General features: G+C 36.3%; 1 protein-coding gene across 1 annotated transcript in view; it reads left to right on the top strand.

Moving 5' to 3' along the window:
• Positions 1–21,202, top strand: part of KIAA0825 (KIAA0825 ortholog) — a 565,493-nt gene that overhangs the window by 157,055 nt on the left and 387,236 nt on the right. Inside the window, exons 12-13 of the mRNA XM_066273833.1 lie at positions 468–650; positions 17,678–17,788. Of these exons, the coding sequence (XP_066129930.1) occupies positions 468–650; positions 17,678–17,788 (294 nt within the window). The remainder of the gene's footprint in view (positions 1–467; positions 651–17,677; positions 17,789–21,202) is intronic.

The raw sequence follows: 21,202 nt of genomic DNA, 5'->3' as shown, positions 1-21,202 counted from the left end.
TGAAGCATCCTCAACCCAGACCCAACTTGCTACAATTGAGCCATGGCTGTAGGAGGATAAGAGAGAAAGAGAGAGCAAAAGGGGGAGGGGTGGAGAAGCAGATGGTCACTTCTCCTGTGTGCCCTGACTGGAAATTGAACCCGGGACATCCACATGCCAGGCTGATGCTCTACCACTGTCTACCACTGAGCCAATTGGCCAGGGCCTATACATACATAAAAAGCCCTCCTAAAATACTTCACCGTTATACACCTCACAGTCCCTAAAGATAATGAAATTATGGTTCGTCTAACACCTGGAAACTCAAAACCTAATTTTGATGCTTTCTGTCTTTGGTCTTTGAAGGTCTGGTATCTAACTATATATTTATATTTCTGTATGTTTAATACTGTACAAGAAATAAAGATGATAGTGTATATACCAAGTAGAAATGCAATTTTGTTTAACATATTTTTTCTTTCTTATAGACTTGATGTCACAACAATTTTAATATGCACTGAGAACATGTTATGGTCAGTTTGTACATCTGTACAGAAACTTTTGAATCCTCATGAGTATATAGATGATAAAATTTTTAAAATTCATATCCATTGTAATAATCTATTGACAACATTAGTCATTTTGGCTTCACCATTAACTGAATTATATCAGTAAGTATCAAGTGTATTTTCTTTGTAGCTATTATGATATATAAATATGATTTAACAAAATTATTTTCATACTATTTACTGAATTGTATAAAGTAGTATGTAGAAGTTTTTTGAAATGTGTTTTTGATATTGTGAATTGGGCCATTTTACAAAACTAACACTAACAGGGGTTTCTTCATTCCCAAAGCAATTTAGTCCTAATACTATGTGATATCTCACTTGATCAATCCTATTCAGTAGATAGGACTCCAATGCAATCAGGACCATTTTGAGCTTCATTATTTGAATTATTTAAATGATCAAATTATATTAATGAGCAGGTTATTTCAGTCAAAGCTTGAAACTCTATGAAAAATAAAATAAAATCTAATAGCTTTTGTTCTTTTTTAAAATATATTTTCAATTTTATGTGAAGTGATGTGCTCTAATAAAAAATTAAAATTGAAAAATGGTTCTAAAATATGTGCCAATCTGGAAGAGACCTAGTGGTTCCACATGTCAGAATCTACCATTTATTTGCATTCTTAGTGTTAGGCTCTCGTGTCTGAACTAATAATGGGAAGTGCAAATAGAACTAAGCAATTATATCCTTAAAATGTTGGTGTAATTTACTTCGCTAAATAAATAAGATTTAGGGAAAGATTCAGATTTGTAATATAGAAAGGTTGGAGATCTTATAATAAAATAGTAATATAATTTTTCTTAAACCCTCCTTCAAAATAGTCACTTCATCTTGAAAGACTATAATTGAATATTATTATTTCTTAGATAGTAAAAATTATACATACAGTATTTCTATTTTGTATAATAAACTAGGTAAAAAGTTATTTCCTTTTATATACTCTGGTAAGAGTAATATATAAATCTTGATTTTCAGAAAATTTTGAGACTTTTGTGTTAGAAATTATGAGAGTAATTAAAAACTGATTCTAATTTCTTTATAATTTTCACTCACTGTTCACCAACTTTCAACTGACCCATTGTTTATAGATCATTTCTTCTACATTGAAAAACAGTTTTAGAAATAAAGAATTCCTAGAGAAAGGTAGAGAAACAGTGAGATAAATATTAGAAGTTTAGGATTAAGTACATAATGATTTATAATCATAAAAAGCTCAAGGTCTGAAGCCCATAGTAAATCCTAGTGAACTACATTGATTTACCATAGATGAAAAAATTGTTGTGCTTTTTTAGTTCAATAGATCATTTCATCTAAGAGTAAGGCCCTGTGAAAATCAGGAACAAAGTTGACAAATTTCATGGATTGGTCATGGTGAGCAATATTGAATTTCATGGTTTGTCACAGATAAATAGAAAAATATTAACCCCCAATGCATTTGTAAAACAAATAAATTATTATCAAGGATTGCATATTTTAATAATAGTAATACAATGTACATTCATTATTGTTAACCTATGGCATTTTAATACATTTTAAACAACTTTGCAAGTAAGTGCTCAGATCTCTGTGATTTGTACATTAGATATTGCACTGTAACCTCATTCAACAAATTTAAATTGCTAATTTCAACCAGGATTATAGAACATTTTACACCATACACTGCCTCTGGTTTTTCTCAATATAAAACAGAAAACTATAATTAATTGCTTTGAAGCATGAACAAAAATCTTGATATATTTTAATTCCATTTTAATAGTTCTTACTCTGTAAAAATTTTTACAAATTTTGTACATTCGTGTTAATTTAAATTTTATAATTGTTTTCCAAGAGTACAAATCTAATCTTGGAAATATAGTTTGCTTTTGCTTTGTCTTGGCAAAGACATCTACAGGACAGTGTGTTCTCACCAATTGGGGAAGGGGACTGTACATGCATTATAAGAACCTTACGGACTTATTTTGTCATATTATTAGTATTTTTTAAAAAGACCTTATTTCTATCTCACCTTAAAAATTTAAACTGCACATTTTGAGGAATTAGTGAAAAGTAACAATCGAATGTTGATAGCATTGGTTTTTTTATAAACTACCCCTGACATTTGTCGCTCTCTGTGATGTGCCTTTTTAGAAGATGATGGCCTTTATTTCAACTAGTTCTGACACAGGAACCGAATGTATTTCCTCTCAGAGCTTAGCATAGCACCACTAAATCCCAGGGCAGGAATACATGATTTTAAAATCTTTTCAGGAAGAATAAATCTGTTTGCAAAAATGTGTGTTCTTTTTTAACTTTCCTTTGTAGATTTCTTTTAGAATGTTGAAAAAGGAATACTTTAGGTTTGCCCACTAGGGAAAGAGACCTGCTGAAACATAAAATATTTGCCATGTATTTCCAAAGTGCTTATCATTTGTAGTACTTTGTAAAGGCGTTAAACTGCACATTCAGAAGTGTTAGTCAACCGGCATTCACACACACACACCCAGACAGTAGTTTCATATTACATTTTGCTTGCACAGAATGTTAGTTTTAATTTTTATATAGCAAATTAAACATTCATTCTTAGAATATTAAGTAAATGCAATTTAGTCTCAATTCAACAAATGTTGTTGCCTTTCTTGCCCCTATGATTAGGCACAAGGGATACAACAGTGAGCAAGAGAAAATATCTGTCCTTAATAATTTAGGAAAGTCATAAAAATTTTAATGATAAATTTAAAAATGTTTTGATGTATCATATAAAATTCCTAAAGTGGAAATTCTTTGAAAATCGACTGTCTTCAGTGTTTTAACATTTAATAACATGGAAGCATATGCAACATACCAGGCAAAGGCTGAAGTCCTCAGAAATAGATCAGAATGTGGATCACTAGGCCAAGAGCAGCAGACCTATGTTGGGGTTCCCTTGGTGTCTGACACTCATATGGCATCTGAATCACTAAATTCCAAAGTGTTTCAATGCTGTGTTTCTAGTTTCAAACTCATGCTAGGCCTTATGAGGTTACGGTCTTTTTAGTCTGTTATTTATTTTTTAAAAAAAGGCTATTTCACTGTCCCTCATGAAACAGAATATGTTGTTCTAAAACTTCATTTTATACCTTTAGCACAGTGGCCCCCAACCCCCGGGCCGTGGTCCGGTACCAGTCCGTGGCCCATTTGGTACCGGTCCGCAGAGAAAGAATAAATAACTTACATTATTTCTGTTTTATTTATATTTAAGTCTGAATGACGTTTTATTTTTAAAAAATGACCAGATTCCCTTTGTTACATCCATCTAAGACTCACTCTTGATGCTTGTCTCAGTCACGTGATACATTTATCCAGTCACATGATACGTTTATCTGTCCCATCCTAAAGTCCGGTCCATGAAAATATTTTCTGACATTAAACCAGTCCGTGGCCCAAACAAGGGGGACCACTGCTTTAGAATGTATGGCAAATTTTGGGAAAATCAGTTAGGTAGTTCCTCAAAATGGTAAGCATAGAGTATGCATAAGTAAAATCTTAAACATATGGTCGTATGACCCAGCAATTTTACTTTAGGTTTATATCTAAAAGAAATGAAAACATATGTCCACACAAAGATTTGTGCACAAACATTCCTAGCAACATTTTTCATTGCAGCACAAAGTGGAGAGAACCCAGATGAATGGTTAACAGAGTGTGGCATATTTGCAGTCGGTTATTATTTAGCAATAAAAAGAAATGGAGTCTTTTTTTAAATAAATTTTTATTAATGGTAATGGGATGACATTAATAAATCAGGGTACATATATTCAAAGAAAACATGTCTAGGTTATTTTGTCATCAAATTATGTTGCAAACCCCTCGCCCAAAGTCAGATTGTCCTCCGTCACCCTCTATCTAGTTCTCTGTGCCCCTCCCCCTCCCCCAACTCTCTCCCTCCCTCCCTCCCATGTCCTCCCTCCCCCCCCACCCTTGGTAACCACCACACTCTTGTTCATGTCTCTTAGTCTCATTTTTATGTTCCATAAATGTATGGAATCATGTAGTTCTTGTTTTTTTCTGATTTACTTATTTCACTCCTTATAATGTTATCAAGATCCCACCATTTTGCTGTAAATGATCTGATGTCATCATTTCTTATGGCTGAGTAGTATTCCATAGTGTATATGTGCCACATCTTCTTTATCCAGTCTTCTATTGAAGGGCTTTTTGGTTGTTTCCATGTCTTGGCCACTGTGAACAGTGCTGCAATGAACATGGGGCTACATGTGTCTTCACGTATCAATGTTTCTGAGGTTTTGGGGTATATACCCAGTAGAGGGATTGCTGGGTCATAAGGTAGTTCTATTTGCAGTTTTTTGAGGAACCACCATACTTTCCTCCATAATGGTTGTACTACTTTACAGTCCCACCAACAGTGAATGAGGGTTCCTTTTTCTCCACAGCCTCTCCAACATTTGCTATTACCCGTCTTGTTGATAATAGCTAATCTAACAGGAGTGAGGTGGTATCTCATTGTGGTTTTGATTTGCATTTCTCTAATAACTAATGAAGCTGAGCATCTTTTCATATATCTGTTGGCCATTTGTATCTCTTCCTGGGAGAAGTGTCTGTTCATGTCCTCTTCCCATTTTTTTATTGGATTGTTTGTTTGTTTGTTGTTGAGTTTTATGAGTTCTTTGTAAATTTTGGATATTAGGCCCTTATCTGAGCTGTCGTTTGAAAATATCAGTTCCCATATAGTTGGCTGTCTGTTTATTTTGATATCAGTTTCTCTTGCTGAGCAAAAACTTTTAATTCTGATGTAGTCCCATTCATTTATCTATGCCTTCACTTCTCTTGCCATTGGAGTCAAGTTCATAAAATGTTCTTTAAAACCCAGGTCCATGATTTTAGTACCTATGTCTTCTTCTATGTACTTTATTGTTTCAGGTCTTATATTTAGGTCTTTGATCCATTTTGAATTAATTTTAGTACACGGGGACAGGCTGTAGTCGAGTTTCATTCTTTTGCATGTGGCTTTCCAGTTTTCCCAACACCATTTGTTGAAGAGGCTTTCTTTTCTCCATTGTGTGTTGTTGGCCCCTTTATCAAAGATTATTTGACCATATATATGTGGTTTTATTTCTGGGCTTTCTATTCTGTTCCATTGGTCTGAGTGTCTATTTTTTTGCCAATACCATGCTGTTTTGATTATCGTGGCCCTATAATATAGTTTAAAGTCAGGTATTGTAATGCCCCCAGCTTCATTCTTTTTCCTTAGGATTGTTTTGGCTATTCGGGGTTTTTTATAGTTCCATATAAATCTGATGATTTTTTGTTCCATTTCTTTAAGAAATCTCATAGGGATTTTGATGGGAATTGCATTAAATTTGTATATTGCTTTGGGTAATATGGCCATTTTGATTATATTTATTCTTCCTATCTAAAAACAAGGAATATTTTTCCATCTCATTGTATCTTTTTCGATTTCCCTTAACAATGCTTTGTAATTTTCATTATATAGGTCCTTTACGTTCTTTGTTATGTTTATTCCTAGGTATTTTATTTTTTTTGTTGCAATCATGAAGGGGATTATTTTTTTGAGTTCGTTTTCTAATATTTCATTGTTGGCATATAGAAAGGCTATGGACTTTTGTATGTTAATTTTGTATCCTGCGACCTTACTGTATTGGTTTATTGTTTCTAATAATCTTTTTGTGGAGTCCTTCGGGTTTTCGATGTATAGGATCATATCATCAGCAAAAAGTGATAGCTTTACTTCTTCTTTTCCGATATGGATGCCTTTTATTTCTTTGTCTTGTCTGATTGCTCTGGCCAGAACTTCTAGCACCACGTTGAATAAGAGTGGAGAGAGTGGACAACCCTGTCTTGTTCCTGATTTAAGGTAGAAAGTCCTCAGTTTTATGCCGTTTAATAGGATGTTGGCTGATGGTTTATCATATATGGCCTTTATCATGTTGAGATATTTTCCTTCTCTACCCATTTTGTTGAGAGTCTTAAACATAAAATTGTGTTGTATTTTATCAAAAGCCTTTTCTGCATCTATTGATAAGATCATGTGGTTTTTGTTCTTTGTTTTGTTGATATGGTGTATTACGTTAACCGTTTTGCGTATGTTCAACCATCCTTGAGATTCTGGGATGAATCCCACTTGATCATGATGTATTATTTTTTTAATATGTTGTTGTATTCGGTTTGCCAGTATTTTGTTTAGTATTTTAGCATCTGTATTCATTAGAGATATTGGTCTGTAGTTTTCTTTCTTTGTGCCATCCTTGCCAGGTTTTGGTATGAGGGTTATGTTGGCCTCATAAAATGTGTTTGGAAGTATTGCTTCTTCTTCAATTTTTTGGAAGACTTTGAGTAGAATAGGAACCAAGTCTTCTTTGAATGTTTGATAGAATTCACTAGTATAACCGTCTGGGCCTGGACTTTTATTTTTGGGGAGATTTTTAATAGTTTTTTCTATTTCCTCCCTGCTGATTGGTCTGTTTAGGCTTTCTGCTTCTTCATGACTCAGTCTAGGAAGGTTGTATTGTTCTAGGAATTTATCCATTTCTTCTAGATTGTTGTATTCGGTGGCATATAATTTTTCATAGTATTCTACAATAATTCTTTGTATTTCTATGATGTCTGTGGTGATCTCTCCTCTTTCATTTTGGATTTTATTTATTTGAGTCCTGTGTCTTTTTTCCTTGGTGAGTCTTGCCAAGGGTTTGTCAATTTTGTTGATCTTTTCAAAGAACCAGCTCCTTGTTTTATTGATTTTTTCTATAGTTTTTCTGTTCTCTATTTCATTTATTTCTGCTCTGATTTTTATTATCTCCTTTCTTCGGCTGGTTTTGGGTTGTCTTTGTTCTTCTTTTTCTAGTTCCTTAAGGTGTGAAGTTAAGTGGTTTACTTCGGCTCTCTCTTGTTTGTTCATATAGGCCTGAAGTGATATGAACTTTCCTCTTATTACTGCTTTTGCTGCATCCCAGAGATTCTGATATGTCGTATTTTCATTTTCATTTGTCTGTATATATCTTTTGATTTCTGCGCTTATTTCTTCTTTGACCCATTCATTTTTTAGAAGTATGTTGTTTAGTTTCCACATTTTTGTGGGTTTTTCCCCCTCTTTTTTGCAGTTGAATTCTAGTTTCAAGGCTTTATGATCAGAAAATATGCTTGGTACAATTTCAATTTTTCTAAATTTGCTGATATTGTCTTTGTGGCCCAACATATGGTCAATTCTTGAGAATGTTCCATGTACACTAGAGAAAAATGTATACTCTGTCGCTTTGGGATGAAGTGTCCTGTAGATGTCTATCATATCCAGGTGTTCTAGTATTTCGTTTAAGGCCACTATATCTTTATTGATTCTCTGTTTGGATGACCGATCTAGAGCCGTCAGCGGTGTATTGAGGTCTCCAAGTATGATTGTATTTTTGTTAGTTTTTGTTTTAAGGTCAATAAGTAGCTGTCTTATATATTTTGGTGCTCTTTGGTTTGGTGCATATATATTAAGGATTGTTATGTCTTCTTGATTCAACTTCCCCTTAATCATTATGAAATGACCATTTTTGTCTCTGAGTACTTTTTCTGTCTTGTAGTCAGCATTATTAGATATGAGTATTGCTACGCCTGCTTTTTTTTGGGTGTTGTTTGCTTGGAGTATTGTTTTCCAGCCTTTCACTTTGAATTTGTTTTTATCCTTGTTGCTTAGATGTGTTTCTTGTAGGCAGCATATAGTTGGATTTTCTTTTTTAATCCATTCTGCTACTCTGTGTCTTTTTATTGGTAAGTTTAATCCATTTACATTTAGTGTAATTATTGACACTTGTGGGTTCCCTACTGCCATTTTATAAATTGCTTTCTGTTAGTTTTGTATCTAGTTTGATTCTTCTCTTTTGTTTTTCTATCATTTGTTTTTGTTTGTGTTCCATACTTCTTTCCTCTGTTGCTACCTTTTTTAAGTCAAGTGTTTTTGTGGTGGTTTTTTTAAGGGTGGTTACCATTAAGTAATGAAAAGGGTACCTACCATATTCATTGTAGTACCCTATCTTATAAGTATTTCTGCACTTCATCATCCTTTGCTACTGTTAATCTCCATCTTCTCCCCCCTTTTTTTCCTTTGTTGTCACAGTTTAAGTTTGGTTTTATTGTGTTCTTGGTGGAGCTGTTACTTGTGGTGTTGTTTTCTTTTGTTCTTTGAATCTGGTTGGAAAACCCCCTTTAGTATTTCCTGGAGTGGGGGCTTTCTGTTGATAAATTCTCTCATCTTTTCTGTATTTGTGAATGTTTTTATATCTCCTTCATACTTGAAGGATAGCTTTGATGGGTATAGTATTCTTGGCTGAAACTTCCTCTCTTTCAGGGCTTTAAATACTGGGGTCCACTCTCTTCTAGCTTGTAGAGTTTCTGCTGAGAAATCTGATGATAATCTAATAGGCCTTCCTTTATATGTTGTACTCTTCTTTTCCCTGGCTGCCTTGAGAATTTTTTCTTTGTCATTGGTTTGTGTCATCTTTATTATGATGTGCCTTGGAGTGGGTTTGTTGGGGTTAAGAAAACTTGGTGTTCTGTTTGCTTCTTGAATTTGAGGCTTTAGTTCCTTCCACAGGCTTGGGAAGTTCTCATCTATTATTTGTTTGAGTATGTTCTCCATTCCATTTTCTTTCTCTTCTCCCTCTGATATACCTATTATTCTTATGTTATTCTTTCTGATGGAGTCAGACAATTCCTGTAGGGCTTTCTCGTTTTTTATTATTTTTGAGTCTCTTTCTTCTTCTCTCTGTTGTGCCTCAAGTTGTTTGTCTTCTATTTCACTAATCCTATCTTCAATCTGGGCTGTTCTGTTAGCTAAGCTTGTTACCTCGTTTTTCAGCTCGTGAATTGAGTTTTTCATTTCTGTTTGATTTGTTTTTATAGTTTCAATTTCCTTGGTAATATATTCTTTGTGTTCATTGAGTTGTTTTCTGATCTCCCTATATTGCCTTTCTGTGTTTTCTTGTATATCTCTGAGTATTTTTAAGATTTCTATTTTAAATTCTCTGTCATTTAGCTCCAAGGCTTCCAATATGTTAAGTCTTTTCTCCATAGATTTTTCCACATCTATTTGTGTTACCTCTCTTTCTTTTGTATCCATAATATTCGATTTCCTCTTTCTTATCGGCATCTGAGGGTGGTCTTATTGATAACACTAATTAGAATTAATAGAGAGTAAAAAGTAAAAAAAAAAAAAAAAAAAGGGTAAAATACCCCACAAAAAAAAACAGTAATAATTTATTATTTCCCCCTTTTTTTCTCTCTTCTCTTTCCCTCCTCTCCCCTCCTCAGGGAAATATCGTGTCTATAATGGAGGGCCTGATTTGGGGTGAAGAGTTCAAGGGGCAAAAAAAAGGGAGTAGGGACCTACTAAATGCAAAAAAAAAAAAAAAAAAAAAAAGGAAGAAAATCTTAGACAAGCATAAGATGATTTGCTTGTAAGTGATGGTCAACTAAGAGATATAATGAGAGGGATAAGAAGGAATCAGAAAAAAGGACCAAAAAAGAATAATAAAGAAGAAAAAATAAAAATAATAAGTAAAAATCTGTTGTATTAAGTGGAGCGAAGACTAAATACAATGGAGACCTTGGGTTGGGAGGACCCAAAATGCCACAAAAATAAACAAACAAGAGAAAAAAAAAATAAAAACAAAAGCAAAAAAGAGAAATAAAGCCAAAAAAAAGCCTTGAGTCCCAAATTAACTAATTTGTTCGTGATTGAGGATTATATGGGAGGAAAGTAAAATGAGAAAAGAAAAAACGAATAGAAAGGAAAAAATAAGAAAAAGAGAAAAACGAAGGAAGAAATAAAATAGGAGGAGAAAAAAACAAAATAAAGCAAGACAAAAAAAAAACAAACAAAAAACAAAAGAGGAGAGAGTGAGAGTTAAGTGTTTTGGAGTATAACCTTAAAGGAGGGTGAGGATGAAGAAGAAAAATAAAATGCAACACTCATGGGTAGTGTAGTTCAAGAAAGGGGAAGCATAAGATGGGCAGAGAATAGAAGGACCGAGGTGGAGGAAATAAAGGCAAAAAGATAGAAGAAACAAACAACAACAACAAAAAATTAGTGGATCAAGTTGTAAAGTCTGTGGGTTTTTCTTGATTTTGAGAGGTTAACTTCTTCCTTTTTCTTTTCTCTCCCTCTTCCTGGTCGGTGACTCTGTACCCCAGGCTCTGCCCCTGTGTCACTCTTAGGTAGGGATTTGCAGTTGATGGGATTCTATGGCAATGTCATATATTTGGCTTTAGTCTTGCTGGAAGTAAAGGCTTGTTGGCGTTTGCAGGGTCCAACGATGAGAGAGTTTGCTTTCCTGGATTCCCTCTCCTAGTCCCCCCTTTCTGAATTAGCAGCCTGGTGATCCAGCTATAAGGCTGCAACTGCTTCTGCCTGGGGAGTAAGAGGCTCAAAGAGCTGGGAAATCCCCACTCTATCCCCACTCAGTGCAAGGCTTTGGGAAAGGCTCTGACAGTCAGGGCCTCCAGTGTAATCAGGCGGGGGTGGGAGTCAATTGTTGTCAAGGTGACTGTTCAGCGCCTATCATTTAGTTGGACCTCTCAACCCAGGCTTTCCACACTTTGTAGCCTGTTTTTGCAGGGTAGAAGAGGCACTAGTCTCTGCTTACGACTAGTGTAGTATAGACCTTATTATCTGCCAAGTCCTTCTTGTTAGCTCTATCAATCAGAAGTTGCCCCCGCCCCTTTAGCGAGAGGCACTAAAAAATATCACGCCTCTTGTCTTGGATCGCTGAACTGAGAGAGATCTTATCAATTAGAACCGAGGGTGCGCAGATTTCATGGGTTAAGCTAATTTCAGTGATTGGGTCGCAGCTGTGCTTCCGAAGGTATTTTAGGCTGCCTGCGCGCGCCCCTCCCCCAAGGCTTGATTGTTAGCTTGAATGGCTGGGTGAGGTGCCCCGGCCACGGAGAGAATCTCCCAAGCCTCTCCCGCTCTCCCCACCGCTGGCGGCTGGACCGCACCAGGCGCAGGATAATGGAGCCCCCTGGGTGTGCGGGCCAGCAGGGCGCCCTGGGCGCGTGGAATGCCCAAGGCACACACGCGAATGGGGCGCTCCGGGCACCGGTGGCCGGCGACCCCCACTCGCAGTGTGCGGGCTGCTGGGAACATCAGCGGTGCTCAACCAGACCGGGCGCGTGCGCGCGGCTGCTCGCGGCTCGTGGCGGCCGCTCGCGGTGGCGGCTAGCGGTTTTCAAGTATATGGGCTGACTCACCGCAGGCGCACTCCCTCGCAGCTTGAATGAGCGTCGCTGCGGTAGCTTCCTCCACACCCTCGTCTCTCAGATTCAAGTGATAACAGTCCTTTTGCTTTCAGTTTGTGTGGAACTCCGGAATGCTCCGAGGATAAATTTTTCTGTTTCTAGTTGATAAATTTGTTGTGATTTAGGGGAGAGCTGTCGGACGCGCTTCTCACGGCGCCATTTCCGTGACGTCACCGTCTTTTTTTTTTTTTAAGAAATGGAGTCTTGATAGATGCTACAAGAGTGAACCTCAAAAAACAAACTTAGTGGAAAAAAACAAGATATAAGTGCATACAAATTGTATGATTCCATTTACTAGAAATGTCCAGAACAGTCAAGTCCATAGACGTAGGAAGTGGGTGAGTGGTTTCCCAGGGGCTGCGAGAAAGGAAGAATGGTTACACCTGCTGATGGACACAGGGTTTTTCTGAGGCTAAGGAAATGTTTTTAATTAGACAGGTGACGGTTTCACAACTCTTAATATTTCAAAATTCATTTAGTTGTACACTTAAAATGTGTAGATTTTGTGGAACATGAATTGTATCTCTCTAATATATAATAAATAATCTGCTAAAAATGAATAAAGACTGAGTGAAATAGAAATAGAAAACATTTAAAATATTTTTTAAATGTGTCTAGCAGGATGCAAAATGATCCAGAAAGTGAAGTTTTTTGTCTTAGCCATTTTGTTTAGATTAAACGATTCCCTTTGTACCCCTTCCCTCTAAACATTATTTTAAGAGGAAATTTCTATTTAAAGAAACCAAAAACTAAAAATAAATAACTGTATGTGTGGGCCTACTAGGGTGAAGACATTGGTGAAAGTCTAGTAATTAGCTTTTAGAGGACCTGGGCTCTGAACCTTTGACTACCTGGTTTCTGCTCTACTCTCGTGGGTCAAGTCATAGTCTGTCTCTCCACCACATGTTCAGTTCTCAGCCTGCCCCTTGGCTTTCGCTGTGTACCACCCAACACTGCTCTTTTCACAGGACTCCCAAAATGTATCTTCCTTTCTATAATCAGGTCTGCCAATACCTTTTATTCATATTTTTATTTTAACCAGTATTTACTATGGTTATAGTTATAGGCCAAGCATTGTGCCAGTCCTTTTCTAACTTTAAATCATCATTTTCTAACCTCAATGAGTTATTTTTATTATGAGAAACACAAGCCAGGTGGGCAAGAGAAATGTGGGGAACCATATTTTACTCCAAGTGTTCCTTGATTTCTCTCACTTAATGAAATTTAGGCAACTATTTATAGCACTGGTTTATGCAAGTGAAGCGGTGATTTAAGGGTGATAAATGGGGATGGAGACTTGACTGGGGTGCTAAATGCATGATACAGTGTACAGATGGCGTGTTGTAGGACTGAGCCCCTGAAGCCTGTGTAATTGTGTTAACTTGTGTAACCCCAATAAATTCAATAAAAAGGACACAAAATTTACAAAAAATAGAAACATATCAAAACAAATAAAATTTAAAAATGAACAAAAAAATGGTAAAGTAGGTTGAATTTGGTTTTCTCTACATATTCATCCTTAGTTGTCTGTGATTTTAAAGCATTCAGAGAAGTTCACATATCCTCAGTTATCTCAAATATTCCAGGGCCCTCTCAATAGTTCAGTTTCAAACTGATTCTACTTCTTGGTATTTTTATTTAGTGAGCACCTTTAATGGCTCAGGCACTAAGGTAGGCACAGATGATCAAGATATCCAGCCTGTCCCTTGGACTCCCTTGTTTCCATCTTGGAGGTTTATTGCATTAGCATCATGTATGGAGACCCAGTTCTTCTGGGAGGGCAGCGAAAGCAGGGTAGCACAAGAGAAGCATAAAAACCAGCCAGTTCTTCAGCTTATCACTTGTTCTCACTTTTTGTGCACATTGGATTTATTTCATTCTAGCAGCTGGCTACATAAACCCAAGGAATTAATCAGATTTGTTAATGCAAAAAGGAAGGAAGATATAGCATAATTGTAGATCAGAGAACCAAGAAACTGAATCTTGGGTAGAGTCCTCGAGTGGTGTGGTGTGATGAGCCCAGAGAGGCAGCATGATATTAATGAGAGGGGTGGGCTTTGGGTTAGTTGATGTTAGAAGAAAGGCAAAAGCAAGGTAATTTCTCCAAATTCATTTTTATTCCTTAACAAAGCCACCTTTACAATATGCTAATTTGGGAATGTGAATAAATGTATTCTGCTCCAAACTATAGACAATTACTTATTTTTAAAGGAGTATTTAAGTTTGCTATATCAAAATTCTTTTATGTCTGGTGGAAAATATAATTCTTGGCTCCTACAATTATATTTTACTCTCCACTATGAATTATTTAGAGTGTCCTCTCTTTTAACTGTATACCAAAACATCATTAGAGGTTATCTAATAGCTAGCTCATCATTTTATTCCCCCATTGAGGCTTGTGTGCCAATTTTCACCCTGTTATACTCTCCAGAATAATGAAACTAATTTGAGATCTTGCTGTGGAATTAAATGCTCATACAGATCCCACCCCCTCTGAGACTATAAACATCTGCCATAACATTTCTTATACCCAAATAACCTCACTATTACCAGGACGCCTGGAAAACCATCGGTGGCGTATAAGAGGTTTGGTGCTGGCAGAAATGTTCTGGAAAGTATTGCATTTCCAGTGGTTTGTAGTCTAAGAGATTTGGGCACAAGTACCATTCCATTATTATTTAGATCCTGTATTACTTTTTCTACTCTTAAGGCTAAAACTGTGACTAAGCAACCACTTAGACTTTTAACAATTTCATGTCAGTTTTGAGATGGTCATAGACCTTCTTCAGGAGTATTTGCAACTATTGTCATACTGATAATGCCATACATATGTTGAACCCTTATTATATACAAGGTACTTGGCTAAATAATTTATACGTGTTATCATAATCATCATACAGAGCCTGTGAGGTGATCATTATTATTATTCTCATTTTACTAGTGAGAATACTGAAGGTAAATAGATTGAAAAACACATCTAATTACACATCTAGTGAAAGGCACGGTCAAGATCCAAACCTAGGCTCTCTGGCTGCAGAGCTCTTGCATGTGCCATGTACTACCTCTAGATACTCTTTAGTGACTACCTAACATGACAGAGAGAGCATTCCAGGAAAAGTATTTATTCTTAGAGAAATAAGATAGTTCCCAGATAACTGGGCACTTAGGAATTTATGCAACGGGCTCAAAGAAGTGGGCAGAAAAGTAAGAAGAGGCTATCCTAGTCTCCAGTTCTTCCTGCTCTCTCACCAAGTCCCCCATCTCATCACCTTGTTTTCCCCAGCTCTGTCACTGCTTTTCTTCTAGACCCCTTGAGAATCTCCTCTCATATTATGCTCAAACCCACCTCCTCCTAGCCGCCTGGCTCTTGTATGTTTTTCCTCTGCTCCCTCTCTTTCTTGGCCTCTTTAGCCTGACACTGGAACACTGCTAGTGAAAATCACTCAACTGTCCTTTTATATCTTTTGACAATCCCACTTTGTCCGTTCTCTGAGTAGCTTCCTCTTCCATTCTCTGTTTGGCCAAACCCTCCACCACCTCCATCCCACTATTTATTAGGCGATGGCCTTGCTCCTGCACGTACTTCTCTGAGAAAACACCATTGTGAATGCACTTTAACTTCTCATCTCCATTCTTAGTAATGGTGCCTACTCATTACTATATCCTTTGGTAAGATGGTCAGTATATCTCTTTCCCCAACAAAGGTTTTTCATCTGAGCTTTTGACCACAGTTAGGTCCTACCCCGCCATGTTAGAATATTCTTTCTATCTTCTGGTTCTTCCCCCCTCTTCTCTTGTATTAAAATTTATTCCTTCTTTACTCCTGTTTTTCCCTCCTGAAATGTAGTGTGTGCTCATTGTCTCCACTTTTACATGACCATTCACTCAATACACTCATCTTTTAGACTTTCAGTATAATTGCATCACTGCACTTTTCTCTCACCTTGCTAAACAGACAGTGTGGGCCAGTCGTGTACTCATACCCAAACACTAACTCCAATATTTGTTTCTCTGTCTTGATTCTCTCAGCAGCTGTTGACACTATTACCATTTCTTTTTCTTTGGCTGCCCTAACATCTCTGTCTCCTGGCCCTTTGATTCTTCAATTATTTCTTCTTGCTTTCATTTGTGCTATTTTTCTTACCTCCCCCGTTTAAAATTGGTGTTTTAAGGGTTTTTTCCTTGACTGCCTTTTCATTTTATATTCTTTCTATGGGTGAATTCACCCATTCCTATGGCTTCACCATTATGCTAATGACTTCCACATCAATATCTTTAACCCATATATATATCTCTTATATATTCTAGATTAATAAGTCCAAATTCCTATTTTATGCCTTTTTTTGGATGTACTTTAACTGTCAGCAGCTCCCTCAACATATCTAAAACTTATGTAAAATGCCTGCAAATCATCTTCTGCATCTTCTTTACCCTTACTCCTTTCCCTCTGCCTTTCCCAAGCACATGTCATTAGTAGATGAATGTTATTTTAATTTAGTTTTATATTTTTCTCCTGTTGTCTCTTCTGTTTCTTACCCTAGGACCTTGTTCTTTTCTACCTAGCCCATCATCTTTATTATCTCCCTTCCTTCAGGCTTGATCCTCTCCAGCCTATTCTCCTCATCAGTGCTCAAGTGGTTTTTCTAAAATGTGAAGTTGGTGGTATCACTCCCACTCTGTAAACTCTTCAGTGAATCCTCACTGCTGGTACAAAGTCCAGGCTCCCTACAAACGTATATCCTGGTATCCTGATCACCTTTTCTGCTTACCTCTCTAGTTCATACCGTGGGAGACATGGAATGGCTATATGACAGCCTGATTTTGAAATCTATTTGAAGATTTTGTTCTGTTTTGAATATTAGTGAGAAAAAAATGACTTTCAAACAGGAGGTGATATATTAAAAGTCAAGAGAATGTCTAAGTATACTTAATTAAAAGGTGTTTTATTTGGCAAGACAATTAGGAGAGAGGTCAAAATTAGAAAATGCAAAGATATAAAAAGCAGGATGTGAAATGAAAAGACAGGGACAGTTTTCAAAATAGAATTCTGTTCTACATATTATCTAAAAATGCTATTGCTCCTGTACTTTATATAGAGAAAAATAGTACCATTTCAAACAATTCCATTTCTAAAATGGCCCCATTGTCACTCGTAACTCCATGTAGGAAAATAGTCTCCTGTTATAATAAAATTTTTATTAACCAAGATATCTACCAAAGATTTTATGTAACCAATGCTTTCTTTATTACATCAAGATTTATTGTTGAATTTGGGCCAGTCTAGAAAAAATGTTATAGTTACTTCTCCAAAGATAGTTGCAGACCAGATATTCTCACCAAATTGTTTTAATTTTAAAATCATAGTCATGTATTTTACAGTTAAATTCTTCTTTACAAGCTCTCTATAAACCTATAAGAGAATACATAATTAATTATAAATTATCATTAATTGTTTTCTTTTTATAAATCACTTTAAAGACAAAAAAGTGGTACTTTTATGCTAAACGTTTTTACTTTAATGAAGCAAATATGTCAAAAGATTGACACTTATTAGAACCAGGTCAAGGGGGGAGAGTTAAGTGCTATACATTTATTTTTGAAAAATTTTATAATATGAGATTTTTAAAAATTTAAATGATAATAGTCTTATCGTAACCTTCCCACATATAAAGATTGTTATATAGAAGCCTCTGAGTCATCTAATAACAAAAATCCCAGTTATGTGGGATTTATCTTAGTACAATACGTAAAATAACATTACCTTTGGATACTAAGTAAAAATGAAAAGTGTTGATGGTGTTCATAGTCAATGTTTCCTGTATATTCTGAAACAATTATTTTCATTTCCTAGGACTTTTCAGCACGGCATTGACGATTCTGCTTCAGGTTCCTTAAAACCATTGTTCAAGCAACCATTATATTGGCTTTCTTGCCTGTCACATTTCTATCCTTCTTTACTCAGGTGAGAACCTCTAAATGCGATATTATCTATTATTCTATAATTCCTTTTAAAGTTGAATAGAATTTTTATCCATCCATCTCACAAAAAGAACTTACAACATTTTATAATACATAGGTAAGTAAAGAGTATTGTTTATCATTTTTTTAGTTCATTAATCTAAGATATAAGCCTCATAAAATTATTCTACTTATAGCTTTACTGACATAAGTGGAAAATATTAATTTTTCAAATTTACTTCTATTTTAGCTAATTGCCTGTTCATTTAAAAATTCATCCTTCTTCACTCATGAGTGGGGATTTGGCAGTTCTCCAACTAATTATCAAAAAGGACAGAAAAACTGATTAATTCATGTAACTAACTTAGTGCCTTAGTGAAAGTTAAGAGAGGAATAACTTTTAAAATTATGAATATAGTAATTCACTTTTACTATTTAATTAACAGTATTAAAATATTAAACTCATTTAAAGCATGAAATATACTTCCAGAGTAATCTGATGACACTTTGTGGCATTATGTGAAAAGTCAGTTTGATTCTTTGCTAAATGTATTTTAGAAAGTATCTTTCCTTGGTGTCTATGAGTAACTATATTATATATTTAGCTGAAGGAGATATTGTTAATCCCTATACATTCTTAATTCATCTTGGCAATATACTACCAGTGATTTCACTATCTAAATTGACTGTCTCTCTCAAGAAACAAGAGTCCTATCCATAAGTAGAGCGTTGTCAGAAGCTCATACAGAAAGTCTCTATAGACATAGCAAACATATATGATTTACTTATTATGTGCCTATCCTCAGATAGGTAATGGGGACTCCAACATCAATGAGACATAGACCCTACCTTCAAAGACCCCATTGTATTGTTGTTACTTCACTTATAGGTAAAATTTTTTCAACATCTCTGATTAATTCCTTATGAATGATTTCTAGAAGTGGAATACTCTCAATACTCTGTCCCCTTGCATGTAAATGTACACTTATATCATTGAGAACTAAAAAGTCAACTCTTTCATACTCATTATTGGAAAAGTAACAACTGGATCTTTTATAGTATGAGTTAAATAAACAACCTGGCCGTTTTGATGAGTTCCCAGACTTCTAAATATATTTGTTCTATATGTTATTTTCACATGTGCTTTACTCTATTTGCATTACCTGCTTTTATCTTTTTTTTTTTTTTTTTTACAGGGACAGAGAGAGAGTCAGAGAGAGGGATAGATAGGGACAGACAGACAGGAACGGAGAGAGATGAGAAGCATCAATCATCAGTTTCTCATTGCGACACCTTAATTGTTCATTGATTGCTTTCTCATATGTGCCTTGACTGTGGGCCTTCAGCAGACCGAGTGACCCCTTGCTCAGGGACCTTAGGTCCGAGCTGGTGAGCTTTTTTTGCTCAACCCAGATGAGCTCGTGCTCAAGCTGGCGACCTCGGGGTCTTGAACCGGGGTCTTCCGCATTCCAGTCCGACACTCTATCCACTGCGCCACCGCCTGGTCAGTCTACCTGCTTTTATCTTAATCTATAACCATTGGAGTTATGCTCCTTTTAGGTATTGCTCTGTAAGACTTCTGTCTTTAGGCTTAACCCCCTTTAGTACAGCAAGAGGCCTGGAAAGACAGTGGAAAAATGGGTTTCTAGCTTTCATGCTTCTTTTTTTTTTTATTTATTTATTCATTTTTAGAGAGGAGAAAGAGACAGAGAGAGAGAAGAGGGGCAGGAACTGGAAGCATTAACTCCCATATGTGCCTGACCAGGCAAGCCCAGGGCTTTGAACCGGCAACCTCAGTGTTTCCAGGTTGACGCTTTACCCGCTGCGCCACCACAGGTCAGGCTGGTTTCTAGCTTTCAAATAGCTACTTCTTATAATTACTTTCTTTCTTTTTTCTCTACCTTACACAAGCATAAATGTAGTAAGACTTTCTGCTCTGTATAGTAACTGATTTCCACCGTTATCCTAACAGAAGATTAAAGCATAGGGTAGAAATGCATAGTAGAAATGAAATTTGATACAAGCTTTCTAGAGGGCAGTATATTAAACTGTATCAAAAACATTAAAAATATTCATGCTCCTTTATCCAGCAATTTTATTTCCAGGAATCAATCATAACAAATTAATCAGAACTGTTGACAAAGTTTCATATGTAAGGATGTTCATGGAAGCCTTGTTTGTGAAAGAAAAAAATGAAAATAAATATCCCATGGTATGGAATTGGATAAATCAATTATGGGATAGTCATATGATTGGCTAATGTGGAGTTATTAAGAGGTTGATTTAAAAAATATTAAATGACAAATAATTGTGATTTATAGTTAAGGGGGAACTGTAGGTTAGTAATTATGACATCATCAAAATTGGCCCAGTTTTTCGAGTGAATTGTATAGTAGACATGCCAAGTGCTGTGTGTGTGTGTGTGTGTGTGTGTGTGTGTGTGTGTGATCTCAAACCTCACATGGGTCTGTGAGGTAAGTACTAAGCACTGTTTTGTGGAGAATGAAGTAGTAAGAGAGCATAGTTGGGAGGCGGACTTGGAACCTAGGTTTGTCCCTTTCAAAGTCCAAGCTCCTGACAACCACACTTCCACCTTTCAAAGGGAGAGCAGTTCAGCGGCATGGTAACAGGTGTGCATAAAAAATAAGATTGTGCCTGACCTGTGGTGGCACAGTGGATAAAGTGTCGACCTGGAATGCTGAGGTTGCCGGTTCAAAACCCTGGGCCTGCCCGGTCAAGGCATATATGGAAGTTGATGCTTCCTGCTCCTCCCCCTCCCCTTCTTTCTCTCTCTTTAAAATGAATAAAAATTAAAAAAAAAAAAATAAGATTGTTAGGTACCCGTACGTATAGTCTTTTCTTTCTTTCTTTTTTTTTTTTAGAGAGAGAGAGAGGCACAAACAGACAGGAAAGGAGAGAGATGAGAAGCATCAACTTGTAGTTGTGTCACTTTAGTTGCTCATTGATTGCTTCACATTTATGCCTTTACTGGAGGGGCTCCAGCCCAACCAGTGAGCCCTTGCTTAAACCAGTGACCTTGAGCTCAAGCCAGCAACCATGTGCTCATGTCTGTGATCCTGTGTTCAAGCTGGATGAGCTTGTGCTCAAAGCAGCAACCTCAGGGTTTCGGACGTGGGTCCTCAGCATCCCTGGTTGATGCTCTCTATCCACTGCACCACTCCCTGGGCATGCCACAGTCGTTTTTATGATGCTCCTTTGTGTGGCCTCCGTTACACTAATGTATAGTGTTTGTCTCCAAGGGAAGGATCTAGTATGTTGATTCCCCAAACTTGCAGGACAAGAGAAGCTCTATTTCCCAGAGGATAAACAGTTACTGGAGGGTGGGATACATTTCAGACGTATTGAGACATCCTAAATTGCATATAGCATTAAAAATGTATTTATAAAAACAAACATT

The sequence above is a fragment of the Saccopteryx bilineata genome, chromosome 4 (genome assembly GCF_036850765.1).
Source record: "Saccopteryx bilineata isolate mSacBil1 chromosome 4, mSacBil1_pri_phased_curated, whole genome shotgun sequence".
NCBI classification, from domain to species: Eukaryota; Metazoa; Chordata; class Mammalia; order Chiroptera; family Emballonuridae; genus Saccopteryx; species Saccopteryx bilineata.
The sequence above is the reverse complement of the archived record's forward strand: the minus strand, read 5'-3'. Positions and strand labels throughout refer to the sequence as shown.